This window comes from Urocampus carinirostris, chromosome 11 (genome assembly GCF_059441175.1).
Source record: "Urocampus carinirostris isolate Australia breed hairy pipefish chromosome 11, RoL_Ucar_1.0, whole genome shotgun sequence".
NCBI lineage: Eukaryota > Metazoa > Chordata > Actinopteri > Syngnathiformes > Syngnathidae > Urocampus > Urocampus carinirostris.
Genome location: NC_142359.1, coordinates 13,253,710 through 13,268,073, shown reverse-complemented (window position 1 = coordinate 13,268,073; position 14,364 = coordinate 13,253,710). Strand labels below are relative to the sequence as shown.

The following is a 14,364-nucleotide window of genomic DNA, read 5'->3' as shown; positions in this document are numbered from 1 at the left end:
GGCATCACTAACATTCGACAAACAAACCTCGATCAGCCAGCAACATAATTTAAACGTTGGGAATGTTTATATTTAAATACAAGGTAACAACTGAATAAAGTTGGCGCCGTCTTAAGCATGAAGACGCTAATTATCTCGTCATGGTTCATGGAGATTTTCTCCTAAACGTATAAACTCACATCTAGGCTTTATATTCAGATATAAAGTAAATACTCAGATCAGGGGATCAGCTTATATTCACATTTGATTGTGTGTCTCCAGTAGCAAATGGTAGGGGAAGGGGGCTTGGCTTGTACAGGAACAAGAACCTACGGTGAAATTAATGGGGCAAACGTAAACAAAGAATTTACGGTAAACGTGCACTGATTTTTGGTCGTTTTATTTGTGAAATTATTTCCGCAATACATCATGTCTGGAGAAGAAAAATGAAACGTCTTGGATGGTACCCAGAAATGGAGAAGGAGATCATCAAACTGTTTGTAGCCCAGAGATAGAATGGACATGGAGTGTCCAGTATTTGTGCAAGCTTTTAAGAAAATATGAATGGTTCATGACTTCCACCAGGGGGTGTATATGTTTTCTTCTATTTGTGTTATAATATGATTATTTTAAGTGTTTATATGTGAGTATATATGGTAATTTGTACTACTTTTATAGTAACGCACTTTTTTTTGAGGGGTCGGTAATCTGGGATTAACTACTTTTTGAATGAAGTAACTAGTAACTGTAACTATTAACTATATTTCAGTAATGCGCCCAACTCTGATGGTGGAGGAAAAAAATACTTACTCGGGGGTGGTGGCCGCCCGGATTTCTTGGAGCGGGGTGACACGGTCGCTCCAGCCTGAACAAAAGTACAAAATTATGATTTGGTGGATTTTTTCACGTTTGTAGAAACACAACTTAGTTAGTTATGTGTCAATGTTGGGAAGAGTAAGGTGATGAAGTGTTTACGTGATGGAGTGAGCATGACGTTAGAAATCAGGTTGCATGGACAGGTGCCGGAAGAAGTTGAAAGCTTTAGGTACTTGGGTTGTGATGTGGCTGCAGTTGGTGGAATGGAGTGTGAGGTATTGCACAGAGTGAATCAAGGAAGCAAGGTTTTGGGTGTTCTGAGGAGAGTGATGAACAACAAGAGTATGAGTATGTTAAGAGGGGACTGTATGAGAGTGTGATTGTGCCGACTGTGTTGTATGGTGCAGAGACTTGGAGCCTGAACGCAGATTTAAGAAGGAAGTTGAATGTTTTTGAGATGAAGTGTTTGAGTACTATGTTAGGAGTGACAAGATTGGATAGACTGAGAAATGAAATTGTGAGAGACAGAACTGGAGTAGTCGTGGAACTGAGCAAGCTTGTTGATAAGAGAGTACTCGGTTGGTTTGGACACATGGAGAGGATGGATGAGGAGCGAATCTTGAAGAGGATCTACACAGCAGAAGTAAATGGAAGGAGACCAAAAGGAAGGCCGCGATTGACGTGGATGGATGGTGTTATGAGTGCACTGCGGGAAAGAGGTCTAAATATAATGGGAGCTAGAGCTCTTGTTGGTGATAGAAAGGAGTGGAGAGGTGTTGTGAAATGAAATGAAATGATCTGCATTTCTATAGCGCTTTTCAAGTCAATGACTTCCCAAAGCGCTTTCCAGTGTGCTTCACATTTCCCAATAGCGGCCTTGCAGCCATGTAAGGCGCTAACCTGCTTATTGGGGGTATTAGGGGTTCAGTGTCTTACCCAAGGACACTTCGACATGTAACACGGACGAGCCGGGAAAGGATAGAGGGATTGTGGAAGCGTTCTTAAGGATGGGCTGGGCACCCGTATGATGTGGCAGGGGTAAACCAGTGAAAGCTGTCGGGCCCTGCTGTTGAACAAAAGAGTGTGTTGTGTCACCCTGACCCGAGTGACATGGCCGCTTTCTGGTGTCCCGTTTCATCTGGAGGGACGAAAGCATGACCAACTTGGGTGCCGAGGTGCTTAACTTGTTTTGGTGTTTGGGCATTTGGGTTGGCCATGGTCCAAAAAATTTTGTGTGTTTTTTTTGTTGTTTTTTTATTTCCCTTTTATTTTCTTTGTTATTGTATGTGTGTGTCTTGCTATCGGTCACCCCTCTTGAGGGATATGACCAAGGTAGATAGATAGAAACACAACCATAAAGATCAGGTGTCCCAATCCACAGGGCTGTGGTTTGTTTGATACTGGGTCGCTCAAAAGGAAAAATAAGTTCAATTATTTTGGTCTATTATTGTTTTACTGTTTGGACTGAATGTGAACGTTAGGGTTATTTATTGCCCAAGTGTTTTTAGGGCATGAAGGAATATTTTTTGTGTGGGTGTTCGATGGTGTGTGTACCTCAGCCGGTTGCGGGACATCCTGCCCCGAGAGCACAGAGGGCACACGGACAAAACTGACGCTGTCCAAGTAGTGCTGGTGCTGCCTACGCCACTCCAGACAATCGTAGATGAGATTGGCCATGCCGTCAAACATTTGCGTGGCGGCTGCCATCTGCGAGCAGACGGCGCACATGAAGTTAAGTCCAGTCACATTTAATTGTACAGCGAAATATTGTACACGAAAAGTCTCAAAAGACTGCACAGGAGCCCATTACAACATCCCTTGATCTGAAATCTGAGCGCCTGTGACGGAAAACGGCGAGGACGCGGAGACGCACGAAGGTACACACCACGGCCTCGGGATCCAGCGGGTCAAAGGGCATCAATGATTCTGGGACAGTGTACTCCAGCTGAGCCACGTTGTTGAGTCTGGAGTTGGCCCCCGCGTTGTCTAAAACTTGTCTCAGGGCTGTCCAGAAATCATCCAGCACTTTTGCCTGCGCCGCCAAAGCCTCTTTGGCTGCAATTTCTTCCGCTGTTCGATGCAAAGAATGGAAACGATGAATATAAATTGTTTTTATTTGTAAGCCAGTTTTCTAATTGGCCATTAAGCGTGTCTTGCATATGACCAATACTTCTTTTTCAAACTAGCCTATCAATTTTATGTGTACCATTTTTTCTGGACCATAAGACAAACCTAAAACCCAAATTCACCAGAAACTTGAAAGGGCACCTTATAATCCTGTGTGCCTCATATACTGGGAAATACAGTGGATAAAAATGGAAATGCAAGGTTAAAATTAACTGATACTGCATGACTGGGAGGTCGCTGGTTCGCGCCTCGGCCGAGTCATACCTAAGACTTATAACATTGGTAAAAATGGCGGCGCCCTCTGTTGGCTGCGGCTGCATCGGCTCGCTACAACGGGTCAGGTGTATCGACATTTCGTTCTGTGTACATTGTTACAAAGAATGACAATACAAAGGAAATTATTATTATTATTATTATTACGGTAACTTTTCCGCCTTTGAGAAACAGAGTGGTCTTTGAGTGCCCTCTTGTGGTTAACATGTTAATTGTTTGGGGCTGATAAGAAACAAAAGAGAAGTGCAGAACTTCGTCACAGCCCAGACACCAACTTTTGCGCTCTTTTGTTGCTGCGTTGGACAATAATTTTTCTTATGTATGAAATGTATTGTGAGTACCTGAATGACTATTGTTTATTGTAACATTTCATCTCATCTCATTAGCTGCACCGCTTATCCTCAGTAGGGTCGCGGGGGTGCTGGAGCCCATCCTAGCAATCATCGGGCAGTGGGCAGGGGACACCCTGAACTGGTTGCCAGCCAATCACAGGGCACACAGAAACAGACAACTCGCTCGCTCATTCACACCTAGGGACAATTTGGACCGGCCCATACACCTGAAATGCATGTCTTTGGAATGTGGGAGGAAACCGGAGCACCCGGAGGAAACTGGAGTGCCCGGAGGAAACCCACGCAAGCACGGGGAGAACATACAAACTCCGCACAGTAAGTCCGGTAGCTGGATTTGAACCCACACAGGAGGTTCCCAAGACCTTAGAACTGTGCCGCACATGCGCTAACCACTGCGCCGCCGTGCTGCCCTTATTGTAACATTTTGTACAAAATTACGTCCTGTTTGAACTTTTTTCGCATGTTTTAGCTTAGTTTAGTTTTTACTGTATTTATTTGCTACGGATTCCAAGATCTGCAGTTATGCTAAAGGGAGAAGCAAAAACATGATAACCATGGAAACAAGACTAACGATGGTCAAGAAATACGAAGAAGGGACACACATTGTTACCCTCACTAACTACACTGCACCAAATCACATCACACCAAAGGAATTAGGGGCAAAGTGCGCTACAAGGTCCAGCTGATCTTGGAAGAGCGGGAGGACGCTTTAAACTGAAAACAATGGTGAACAGATAATAAGGTGCTGAATCTGAGTCAGATCACGAGGTTTCTTATAATACCGATAACCATGGAAACCAGTAGTCTGTGTTTCATGTGGGAGAGAACACCTACCCAAAAATGGACTAGAAAGAGGTGGGTGCTGCCAGGCTGTATTTATCCATAAAAGAACAAAAAACTGTTAATTGCATCGTAATATAGTAATAACAGCAGTGATGGGCCACCAGAGCCTGCAAGGCCTTCTCTGCTGGCCTAAAAATATCAGAATTATGTGATGTTAATTGTATTTTGACCATGAATACTTATAAAATAAATCCAAATTGTTCGCCAGCTTCCTTTCATTGCTATTCCCTGGGTTGTGCTGCTTTCAAATGTGTGCTTTCATCTTTAAGCATTCAACCAGTCACATTTCAGCCACTACTTGTTGCCAGGGTCAGAAATCTACCCGGAGGCCTTCATCATCTGTTCTGCAGGCCCTTGTGTCGATAAAGCTGTCGGTTTAGCCAATCAGATTTCTAATTGGCACAGCCAGGGCCTTCTAGCTGGCCTTGGGAATGTTAGTGGTTTCACAAACTATGTTTGGCTAGGCCGCAGACCTGGGCACTCCGGTCCTGGAGGGCCGCACGTCCTGCCAGATTTTGAAGTTTGCTCTTCTTTAACTCAGGTGATACAAATTATAACCTCGTTAGCAAGCTAGCAAGTGCTCGTTAACGATACTGGTGATTGGAATCGCCTGTATTGGATCAGAGAAACCTCAAAAATCATGCAGAACATGCGGCCCTCCAGGACCGGAGTGCCCAGGTCTGGGCTAGGGGGTGATTATGTAAGTATCACGATGAAAAGGTGAAGAAAAATATCCCTGAGACCACTGCTTCTGTCCAATATATATTTTCAGCCCTAAATCAAATAAAATCTTGTGCCAGAAATACAGCAGGACAGGATCGACTTTAAACGCTAGCCTCGATGGCGATAGAAAAGAACTCCTAGATGGAACTGAAACACACGGATAATCTGTTTGACAGTCATTGAAATGTTCATTAGGAAAGAAAGGAGGGATTGTGTGCACAAATAATAATATTTTTTGTTGAGTAAACTGTGGCTATATTCACAAAGAATATTGCAAATTTATGAGATTTTTATAGCTTGTTTCTATGTGTGAAGCAGCTATAGCTACAGTCAATGATTTATATCCATAAAATAGTTATTGAGGTTTGGACTGATCCAGACATAGCACTATTTAAGGCAACTTAGTAATAAAATGAAGATTGTTAGTTTAGAGATGCATATCAAACTGGTAGCTCTTCATCCATTATCTGCACCACTTATCCTCAGTAGGGTCGTGGGGCTGCTGGAGCCTATCCCAGCTATCTTTGGGCAGTGGGTAGGGGACACCTTGAACTGGTTGCCAGCCAGTCGCAGGGCACACAGGGACAGACAACTCACACACTCATTCACACCTAAGGAAAATTTGGACCAGCCATTTAACCTGACATGCATGTTTTAGGGAGGTGGGAGGAAACCTAAGTGCCTGGAGGAAACCCACGCAGGCACAGGGAGAACATGCAAACTCCACACGGGGAGGCTGCAGTAGCTGGACTTGAAACCTGAACCTCCGCACCGTGGGGCTGCGCGACCCAGCCGCCGTGCCGCTAGCAGCTATTCATGTTAATCAATAAAAAAATGAAGAAGCGCTGGGCTTCAAAAAGGTTACCAAGCCCTGATTCAAACATATAAACAAAGGCAGAACATTTCCTCCCACTCACGGGTGGGCTCAGACTCTTCTACTTCTTCTTCTTCTTCTTCTTCTTCCTGCTCCACGTGTTCTTCGCAGGGTGCAAGCACGGGGGCGCTTAACCTGATGACATTGTCCACGTGCACGCCGGCGCCCTCCAGAGTCCCTATCAGCTTGGGCTGGTGGAAACCCAGCAGCAGGACGTAGTGTTGAGGGCCATCTTTTGGCTCGTCATCTGTAAATACCAAAATAGTTGAAGAACTACTTTTCTTCCAAATGCTTTAAGTGGCTGATAATCACTTTTACACCAGGAGGGGGTTCTGTGACAAAAGATGAACTTAAAAGGGAGTGGAAAAATCTTTACTTCTCACCAGCCCTTTGTCTATACTTTGTCTAGCACAGACCTAGGCACTCCGGTCCTTGAAGGCCGTATATCTTGCATGATTTTTGAGGTTTCTCTGCTTCAATAAGATCGTTAACCAGCTCCTGCCAGTTTGCTACCGTGCTGATATTTTGTATCACCTGAGTTGGAGAAGAAAAACCTCCAAAATCATGAAGGACATGTGGCCCTCAAGGACCGGAGTGCCCAGGTCTGTTCTAACAAGTGCCGATAAAACTCAAGGCCTTCTCCAAATTGCAAAATAAAAGTACCATTTGAAAAAAGCCGAGACTGAATGACAAGAGAATGAATGGATATAGCAAGAGGTCAGGTGACCATATCAACACTCAATCATATTAGTAATTCTAAAGAGCATAAATTATGCCTGGGTCGAGGAGATATAAACGACTGAAATAATGAAAATATTAACAGGGGACTCTTAAAATCATGACTATATATATGCAGTGACACAATTCAATATTAAAACAGGGTCCAATGTAAGGGGGTAGTAATAACAAAAACAATAATAGTGTTTACTTATGTACTTGGGTGGCTCGACATCATCCCTGCGCTTCAGTTTTGTTTTGGGTTTGGGAGGTGCCTCGTCTTTTACATTCTTGTCTTTGCCTTTGCCTCCTGCTTTTTCCTTAGTGGAAGGCGGAGCTGCTGCAGCCTTTGATAGAACAAAACAAAACGAACAATTGAACATTTCAAAAGAATCTATCCGATCACCAGTGCCTTTCTTTGACCCCCAAATATAAAACCCTAAGGAGCAATACAAAGCCCTCCGACAAGGAAAATCCAACATGGCCTGATGGTGCTGTACCTCAATTGCAGGATTGTTTTCAACAGATTTTCTGGAAGGTGTTTGAAAATCATGACTCACAGGTGCACACTGACACTGTGCTATATCTTAAAAAAACTTGTATGGACAATGTTGCAGAAGCGTCTTTCACAAACAAAAGAACACGCGCAACTTAGGCTAGTCTCCAAGAATTACCTTGCTTTTTTTTTTTTGCTTATTTATCCTGACAAAATTTTAACCTTATTTCTCTTTTTTAGGATAAAGGATAGCAGGTAGAAGAAATGATGGAGGATAGAAGAGAGGATAGAGGATAGGAAAGAGGATAGAGGATAATAATAATAATAATATTATAATAATAATTTCCTTTGTATTGTCATTCTTTGTAACAATGTACACAGAACGAAATGTCGATACACCTGACCCGTTGTAGCGAGTCGATGCAGCCGCAGCCAACAGAGGGCGCCGCCATTATACCAATTAGGTATGTCTCGGCCGAGGCGCGAACCAGCGACCTCCCAGTCTCAAAGCGGGCACACTACCATCTAGGCTACTGAGCTGGTAGAGAGGATAAAAGATAATGAAGAGGATAGAGGATAATGGAGAGAATAGAGGATAATGAAGAGGATAGAGGATAATGGATAGAGGATAATGTAGAGGATTGAAGATAATGGAGAAGATAGAGGAAAATGGAGAGGATAGAGGATAATGGAGCGGTTAGAGGATACAGGATAATGGAGAGGATAGAGGATAGAGGATGGAGGATAATGGAGAGGATAGAGGATAATAGAGAGGATAGAGAATAGAGGATAAAGGATAGAAAATAATGGATTGAGGATAGAGGCTAGAGGATCGAGACTAGAGGCTATAGGCAATAGGCTATAGGATAGAGGATAGAGGAAAGATGAGAGGATAGAGGAGAGGATAACGGAGAGGATAGAGGATAATGGAGAGGATAGAGGATAATGGAAAGGATAGGATAGAGGATAATTGAGAGGATAGAGGATAGGGTATGATGGAGAAGATAGAAGGTAATGGAGAGGATAGAGGATAATGGTTAGAGGATGGAGGATAATGGATAGAGAATAGAGAATAATGGACAGACGCTAGACGCTAGAGGACAGAGGATCGAGGATAATAGAGAGGAGAGGAGGAGAGAATAGTCTTTATTGTCATTGATTTATATGTTGTGAAACATTGTATCCAACAAAATTAAACACGTACCAAATTTTCCAGACTACAAATCGCTCTGAATTATGAATCACACCAGGCAAAAAAATGCAAAATTAAGACGGGAAAAAAAACGTATGTAAGTCGCACCAGAATATAAGTCGCACCCTTGGTTAAACTATGAAAAATACCTTCTACTTATAGTCTGGAAAATATTGAATAGAAAACGTATAAAAGACTACCAGGATACATAGGCAATGTAGTGCTTAGAAAACCGGCCAATGTTATAATAATGCAATGAAAAGTGATAGTAACAATAGTGCAATGAAAATAAGTGCAATAACGTTTAGCTTAAGGGTGGTGATGGCCCTAGGGAAGAAGTCTGGAGTTTCATATCAAATCAAATACAACTCTAATTTTGATTCCAATACCAAAATGTGAATGGCGCCATGTTTCTCACTTGCTCAGCTTTTCGCCTCAGGTGGTCATTGTCTTTGATCTTCAGCAGCATGAATTTGACTATTTGCGACATGAGCTCAGCTGGGATCTCCTCTCGGGCCTCCAAAAGCTCCCTGGCGGGCTCCGTCACCTGCCAGAGAACGAAGGAGGGTAAGGAGGTATGAGGGCTAAATGCCGGTCTCTTATCACAAACCTCGTAGTACTGAGGGAACGCGTCACGTTTTTTGGCTTTGGGATTCCCGTATTCGCGAATCTGTTCAAACACAAATGCATGAAAAAAAACGAATAGGAAAAAAACATGTGGAAGATGTGCTCAGGTGAAGTTACCTTGGCCTCGGTTTCCTCCCAGGAGAGCGAGGTGAATAGTTTCCGTTGCGGTTGCTGCACCGCCCGGGCTAACGTCCGAATGAGTTCCTCGTCGTGAGGTTCTCGACCCACCAGCACGCACACGCACGCTTGCCAGTTTTCCTACGAGTGGAACGGGTAAACAGGTCAGTGGCAACATCACGAGCAATCTCTTGGATGTACCCTGGTGTTTTTCAACTGGTGTGCCGTGAGGTCTTGTCGAATGTGCCGCAGGAAGTTGCCCCATTTTATATTTTCTTTACCTTATCTAGCTACACTAAAAAAACTGCAATGACAAGCATAAAGTCACTCTAACACCCCCAACCCACTCCCCCCTACACTCTTCTTTGTCATGTATACCGATGTGACTCAGCTGTGCCTGCTCCTTTGGCGCCAACTGCCTCGGACTCTGATTGGCTCCAGATCAGTATTTGTACCCGCTCCTGTCTGTCCCCTTTTGTCAGTCCGTCTGCGAACCTCAGTTAACTCTAGGCAAGCCTTTCTCAACCCTGACTCCCACCTGTCCCGTTTTTGCTCCTGTCTGTCCCCTGGCTTCGACACGTTTTTGATCCTGACCACGTCTACTCGCCTGTCCCGGCTTTCGACCGCTTTTTGTCCCCGACCACGTCTACTCTCCTTTCCTGGCAACGACTCGTTTCCGACCCCGACCACGTTTTTGCTCTCCTGTTCCGGCTACTGACCCGTTTTTCTTTTTTTTTGTCATCGCTCGCCACGGAAGAGCCACTTCCGTGTTCAGAGCGACCTACTTCCCGCGTCCAGCAATCACCGGATCGTGGGCGCAACCCTTTCCCTTTCTTCCAATAAAACTTGTGAGAAACGCAACGCAAGTGGGTCCTGTCTCCGTTCTGATCCTGCCACTCTTTCCTCCTTCTTAACATGTATGTTGCGCTTTCCCAAACAGCGTTGCTAAAAGTAAGATAAAAAAGATGCGGTGTGGTGAGAAAAAATAGTAAAGCCCTTTGAACTCAGTTGGGAATTTTTAACTCATACTTGTTTACATTTCTCAAAATAGATTTTGGCTTTTATCTTTTCTTTTTATCTCAGTTTTTGTGTCTATTGATTCCCTAGCAACATTTATTGCAGCCTTATGATCCTGGAACCGGGATTACTTCATGTGTGACCTCTATCTTTAAGGTTTCTTAATGCTGATTTTGAGTTTTTCCTTTCCCTAATGTCGGTTTTAGATCAGGGGATTTTGTAATGGAGATTTGTGCAGCCCTGTGAGACTTTTTGTGATTAAGGGCTATACAATTAAACATGACTTGACTTGACAAGAAAATATTGACCACTAGATGGCTCTGTGTTGTCTGGTATGAGCAAGGGCCAGTGATACACAGCACTGTGTGGCAGCAGGAAGCCGGACAATTATGGCAGAGACTTGGAATCCCAAATTCCACGGAGTATAAGAAATACAAATTGCTCGACCTGTGATCTTCTATGAACATTGGTACGATAAACTATCTATTTTTGCCTGATATTCAATATTTTTTGTACGAGAGGCACTAAATATAACATACACACTGTCCCTTTAAAGACACCTCACAAACAAAACACTTTATACCTGCTAATTTTTATTTCAAAAAAATCATAGGTCGGGAAATTTGTACTTCTTCTCAGATAGGCGCCACGCTCTGCCTTGTATCACCTGTCTTGTACCAGACAACACAGTGCCATCTAGTGGTCAAATATCGCACATTGAAGCTTTATGTATTATTTTTGTTATTTTTCTAGAAATTTTAGATTAAAAGCAAATGTGAAACGGGAAAAAAAATATATACGTATATATACGGTAGTGACGAAATGAATAGCTTGTATTACCTCCTCGGCCACCGTAATCAGAAAAACTTTACACATACAATTTAGGCAACATCATAATTAAAGCTTTAAAAATTAAAGAAATTATTAAACTGGTGCTGGGAATTGTAGTTTTTCGTCCTCCATTTTTCGTTCAAAAAAGTGTGCTTTGGTTCAAAACTTGTCGAAAAACTCTGATGTACTTTACGCTATTTAGGGGCGCAAATATTAACGCCCACTTGTGGACATATATTCTCGTATCTTACTTTGTGTCCAATTTCCCTTTTACTGTATTGATTCGTTACACAGTAAATGTGTATTTTCTATCCGGCATTTTGACCCTCTTGAACAAAAATTTTATTTATTATTATTTTTTAAATTTATTAGGCCCCATTTTAAACTTACGTTGAATACACTGTATACCGGGGTTGCAATGTAAATGTAATTGTGAATTTTTGTTAGTTACAATAAACTCTTAAATGTATTGAAGTACACTTGGATTGCAAAGTAAACTCAAAACGTTTAAAAAGCGAATGATGCTAACCTCTTCAAATTGAGCGTTGGCGAGCCCACTTTCCCAAGTTTGGGCATCAGGACCCTGGGCCGCGGCGGTCTTCTTAGCTGCTGCGCCTTTTTTAGCAGCCTTAGGTGCCATCAGGCTTGGAAATAAGTAAGGAAAAATTCAAATTGAACGAAAATTAGAGAGAAAATTCCTTTACTTTAGCCAGTGGCGTCTTCCAAGCGTCTGTGTTGCCCGTGGCAACCATACAGGAAGTGGGTGCGTTACAGACGGATGCCTTCAAAATAAGATATAAGGGGGGAAAAATAAAGTCCTCGTGTATGAATTCCTTTCAGGAAGCACTAGATCACAGGTGTCAAACAGGCAACTCGCAGGCCATATCAGGCCCGCTAAAGGATTGAATCCGGCCCCCGAGACAACACTCAGAGAAGCGCAAGAGAAAAACAAACTGCAGGTTCATATATGTCAACTTGATGTTGCCAAAGCCTGGTGCCTCTCACAACGACACTGTACTTGTATTTTCTCTCTCTCTCTCTCGCTCGCTCTCTCTCTCTCTCTTTCTTTTCCACCCCTTTTCTCCCACTCTGTCTCTGTCACTCTCTGTGTCTCTCTTTTTCTCTTCCTTTGTTGCTCTTTCTCTCTCTGTGACTTTTAACCTCTTTTGCTCTAACTTCCTTTTTTTCATTTTCTCTTTCTCTCTGCATGCCCTTCGCACTTTCTTTTCTCTTTTCTCTCCTTCTGTCTTTCCATTTCTCTTTGGATTTCTTTCTTCCTCTCCCTTTCTTTTCCCCCTCTCTCAAGACTTTTTATCTTTTGTTTCTCAAGCTCTCTCCCTCTCTCTCTTTTCCTTTATTTGTCCTGCTCTCTCTCCTTTTCCCTCCCTCTTTCTCTTATTTCTTTATCTCTTTTTCTTTCTCTTTAAGTCCGGCCCCCGACAGAACGTTTGTTCTATCGTGTGGCCCCCGAGTTAAAATGAGTTTGACACCCCTGCACTAGATAAAAGTATTGCAAAAACAGGAAGTAAGGTCATTTACGATGCTTAACATTTTTCTTTCAATTCAAACCAAGGTTACAGACAGTCAAATCAAAACAAGGAAATTATTAAATTCAAAGTGACAGTGTGTAATATCTGACCACCTCATGTTGCCGGATTTTATCGTCTAGGCGAGTGCTACAAAGCAAAAGGAAAATGTATGAAAAACGGAGACTCAAAGCAATCAAAACACAACATTTTTCTTTAGCAAAAAAAAGGAAAAACTGACAAAAATAAAATAAAATAAGAAAACAAGAAAAGAAGAGGAAGTATAATGAAAAAAAGTAAAGAAAGAGGGAAAATGGGGAAATAGAAAGAAATTTGAGGGGAAGGGAAAAAAGAAAGGAAAACAAGAAAAAGAAGAGATAAAAACAAAAAGAGAAAAGAAAATAAAGAAAAAAGAGAACCAAAAAGGAAAAGACAAAAATGAGAAAGGAGACAAAAGGGAAAAAAGAACAGCAGAAAAAAAAACAAAAGTAAGAAGAAACGGAAAAGGGAGGAGAAAATATACAAAAAAGGGAAAAAAACAATGAAAGAAGTGAAAAAGTACAAAACAATAATAAATGATAAAGGAGAAAGTAAAAAGGGAACAAAAAGAAAAAGAAGAGCACCCTTAGCAGCAAGATGTCTGACAAATATGCCAGCTCCCTCTAAGAGGGGCTCATATTATGTAGAATAGAAATTTCTTCACCGACAGTATTTAAAAAATGCTCGTTTATATGAAATTTAGCCTATGATTCTAATCAATACTTTTTCTTGTAAATGAATGTTGCTTCAAACACTAGGAGGCGCTTAATAATATTTACTGTCGCTTTAAGATATAGGGAAGGGCTACCATTAGCAATGCGAGGCTCATCTTGGTTCAGTCCCCTTATTGTATTGGGCACTGCACAAATTTGTACAATTAAAAGGGCAATGTGTGTCATTTGACCACTAGATGTCACTGTATTGTGTAATGCACAGGTGTCAAACAGGCGGCCCGCGGGCCAGATCAGGCCCGCTAAGGGATGGAATCCAGCCCGCGAGACAACACTCAGAGAAGCGCAAGAGAAAAACAAGCTGCAATATGTCCATTTGATGCTGCCGAAGCCAGGTTCCTCTCACAAAGACGCTGTACTTATGTACTTATGTATTTATTTCTCTCTCTCTCTTTCTTTTCCACCCCTTTTCTTCCACTCTGTCTCCGTCTCTCTCTCTCTCTTTCTCGCTCTCTTTTCCACCCCTTTTCTCTTTCACTCTCTGTGTCTCTCTTTTTCTCTTCCTTTGTCCCTCTTTTGTCTCTTTCTCTGTGTCTTTTTAACTTCTTTTGCTCTAACTTCCTTTTCTCTCTTTTCTGTTTCTCTCTACTGACCATTCGCGCTCTCTTCTCTCTTTTCTCTCCATCTGTCTTTCTATTTCTCTTTGGATTTCTTTCTTCCGCTCCCTTTCTTTTCCCCCTCTCTCACGACTTTTTATCTCTTTTGTTTCTCACGCTCTCTCCCTCGCTCTCTTTTTCTTTCTTTGTCCCGCCCTCTCTCCTTTTCCCTCCCTCTTTCTCTTTTATTTATCTCTCCGTTTCTTTCTCTTTAATCTACTCGTCCGGCCCCCGACAGAATGTTTGTTCTATCGTGTGGCCCCCGAGTTAAAATGAGTTTGACACCCCTGGTGTAATGCAACCAAAAACGAGTTCTAAACAGCTCAAGGAAGAATACAAAGTACGGAGGCTAAAAGTGACCAAACAGGCAATTTTTCTCCTCGCCAAGCCTTTTACGAATGTTTGCTTTTTGGGAGTACACGTAGCTGCAAGATGACAGATAATGATGTCAGTTTGTTGTAGGTGAGGCTCGTGTTATTATTAAAGA

At 42.4% G+C, this 14,364-nt stretch overlaps 1 protein-coding gene across 1 annotated transcript in view; it reads right to left on the bottom strand.

Annotated features, from left to right (window-relative positions):
- spag17 (sperm associated antigen 17) overlaps window positions 1-11,696 on the bottom strand; it is a 54,010-nt gene extending 42,314 nt beyond the window's left edge. The window contains exons 1-9 of the mRNA XM_088347389.1: window positions 11,515-11,696; window positions 9,138-9,278; window positions 9,004-9,063; window positions 8,812-8,940; window positions 6,917-7,052; window positions 6,032-6,235; window positions 2,681-2,865; window positions 2,350-2,502; window positions 790-844 (exon numbers count right to left, since the gene is read on the bottom strand). Coding sequence (XP_088203515.1) covers window positions 790-844; window positions 2,350-2,502; window positions 2,681-2,865; window positions 6,032-6,235; window positions 6,917-7,052; window positions 8,812-8,940; window positions 9,004-9,063; window positions 9,138-9,278; window positions 11,515-11,625 — 1,174 coding nt within the window. The 5' untranslated portion in view covers window positions 11,626-11,696. The remainder of the gene's footprint in view (window positions 1-789; window positions 845-2,349; window positions 2,503-2,680; window positions 2,866-6,031; window positions 6,236-6,916; window positions 7,053-8,811; window positions 8,941-9,003; window positions 9,064-9,137; window positions 9,279-11,514) is intronic.
- Window positions 11,697-14,364: the final 2,668 nt, after the last annotated feature.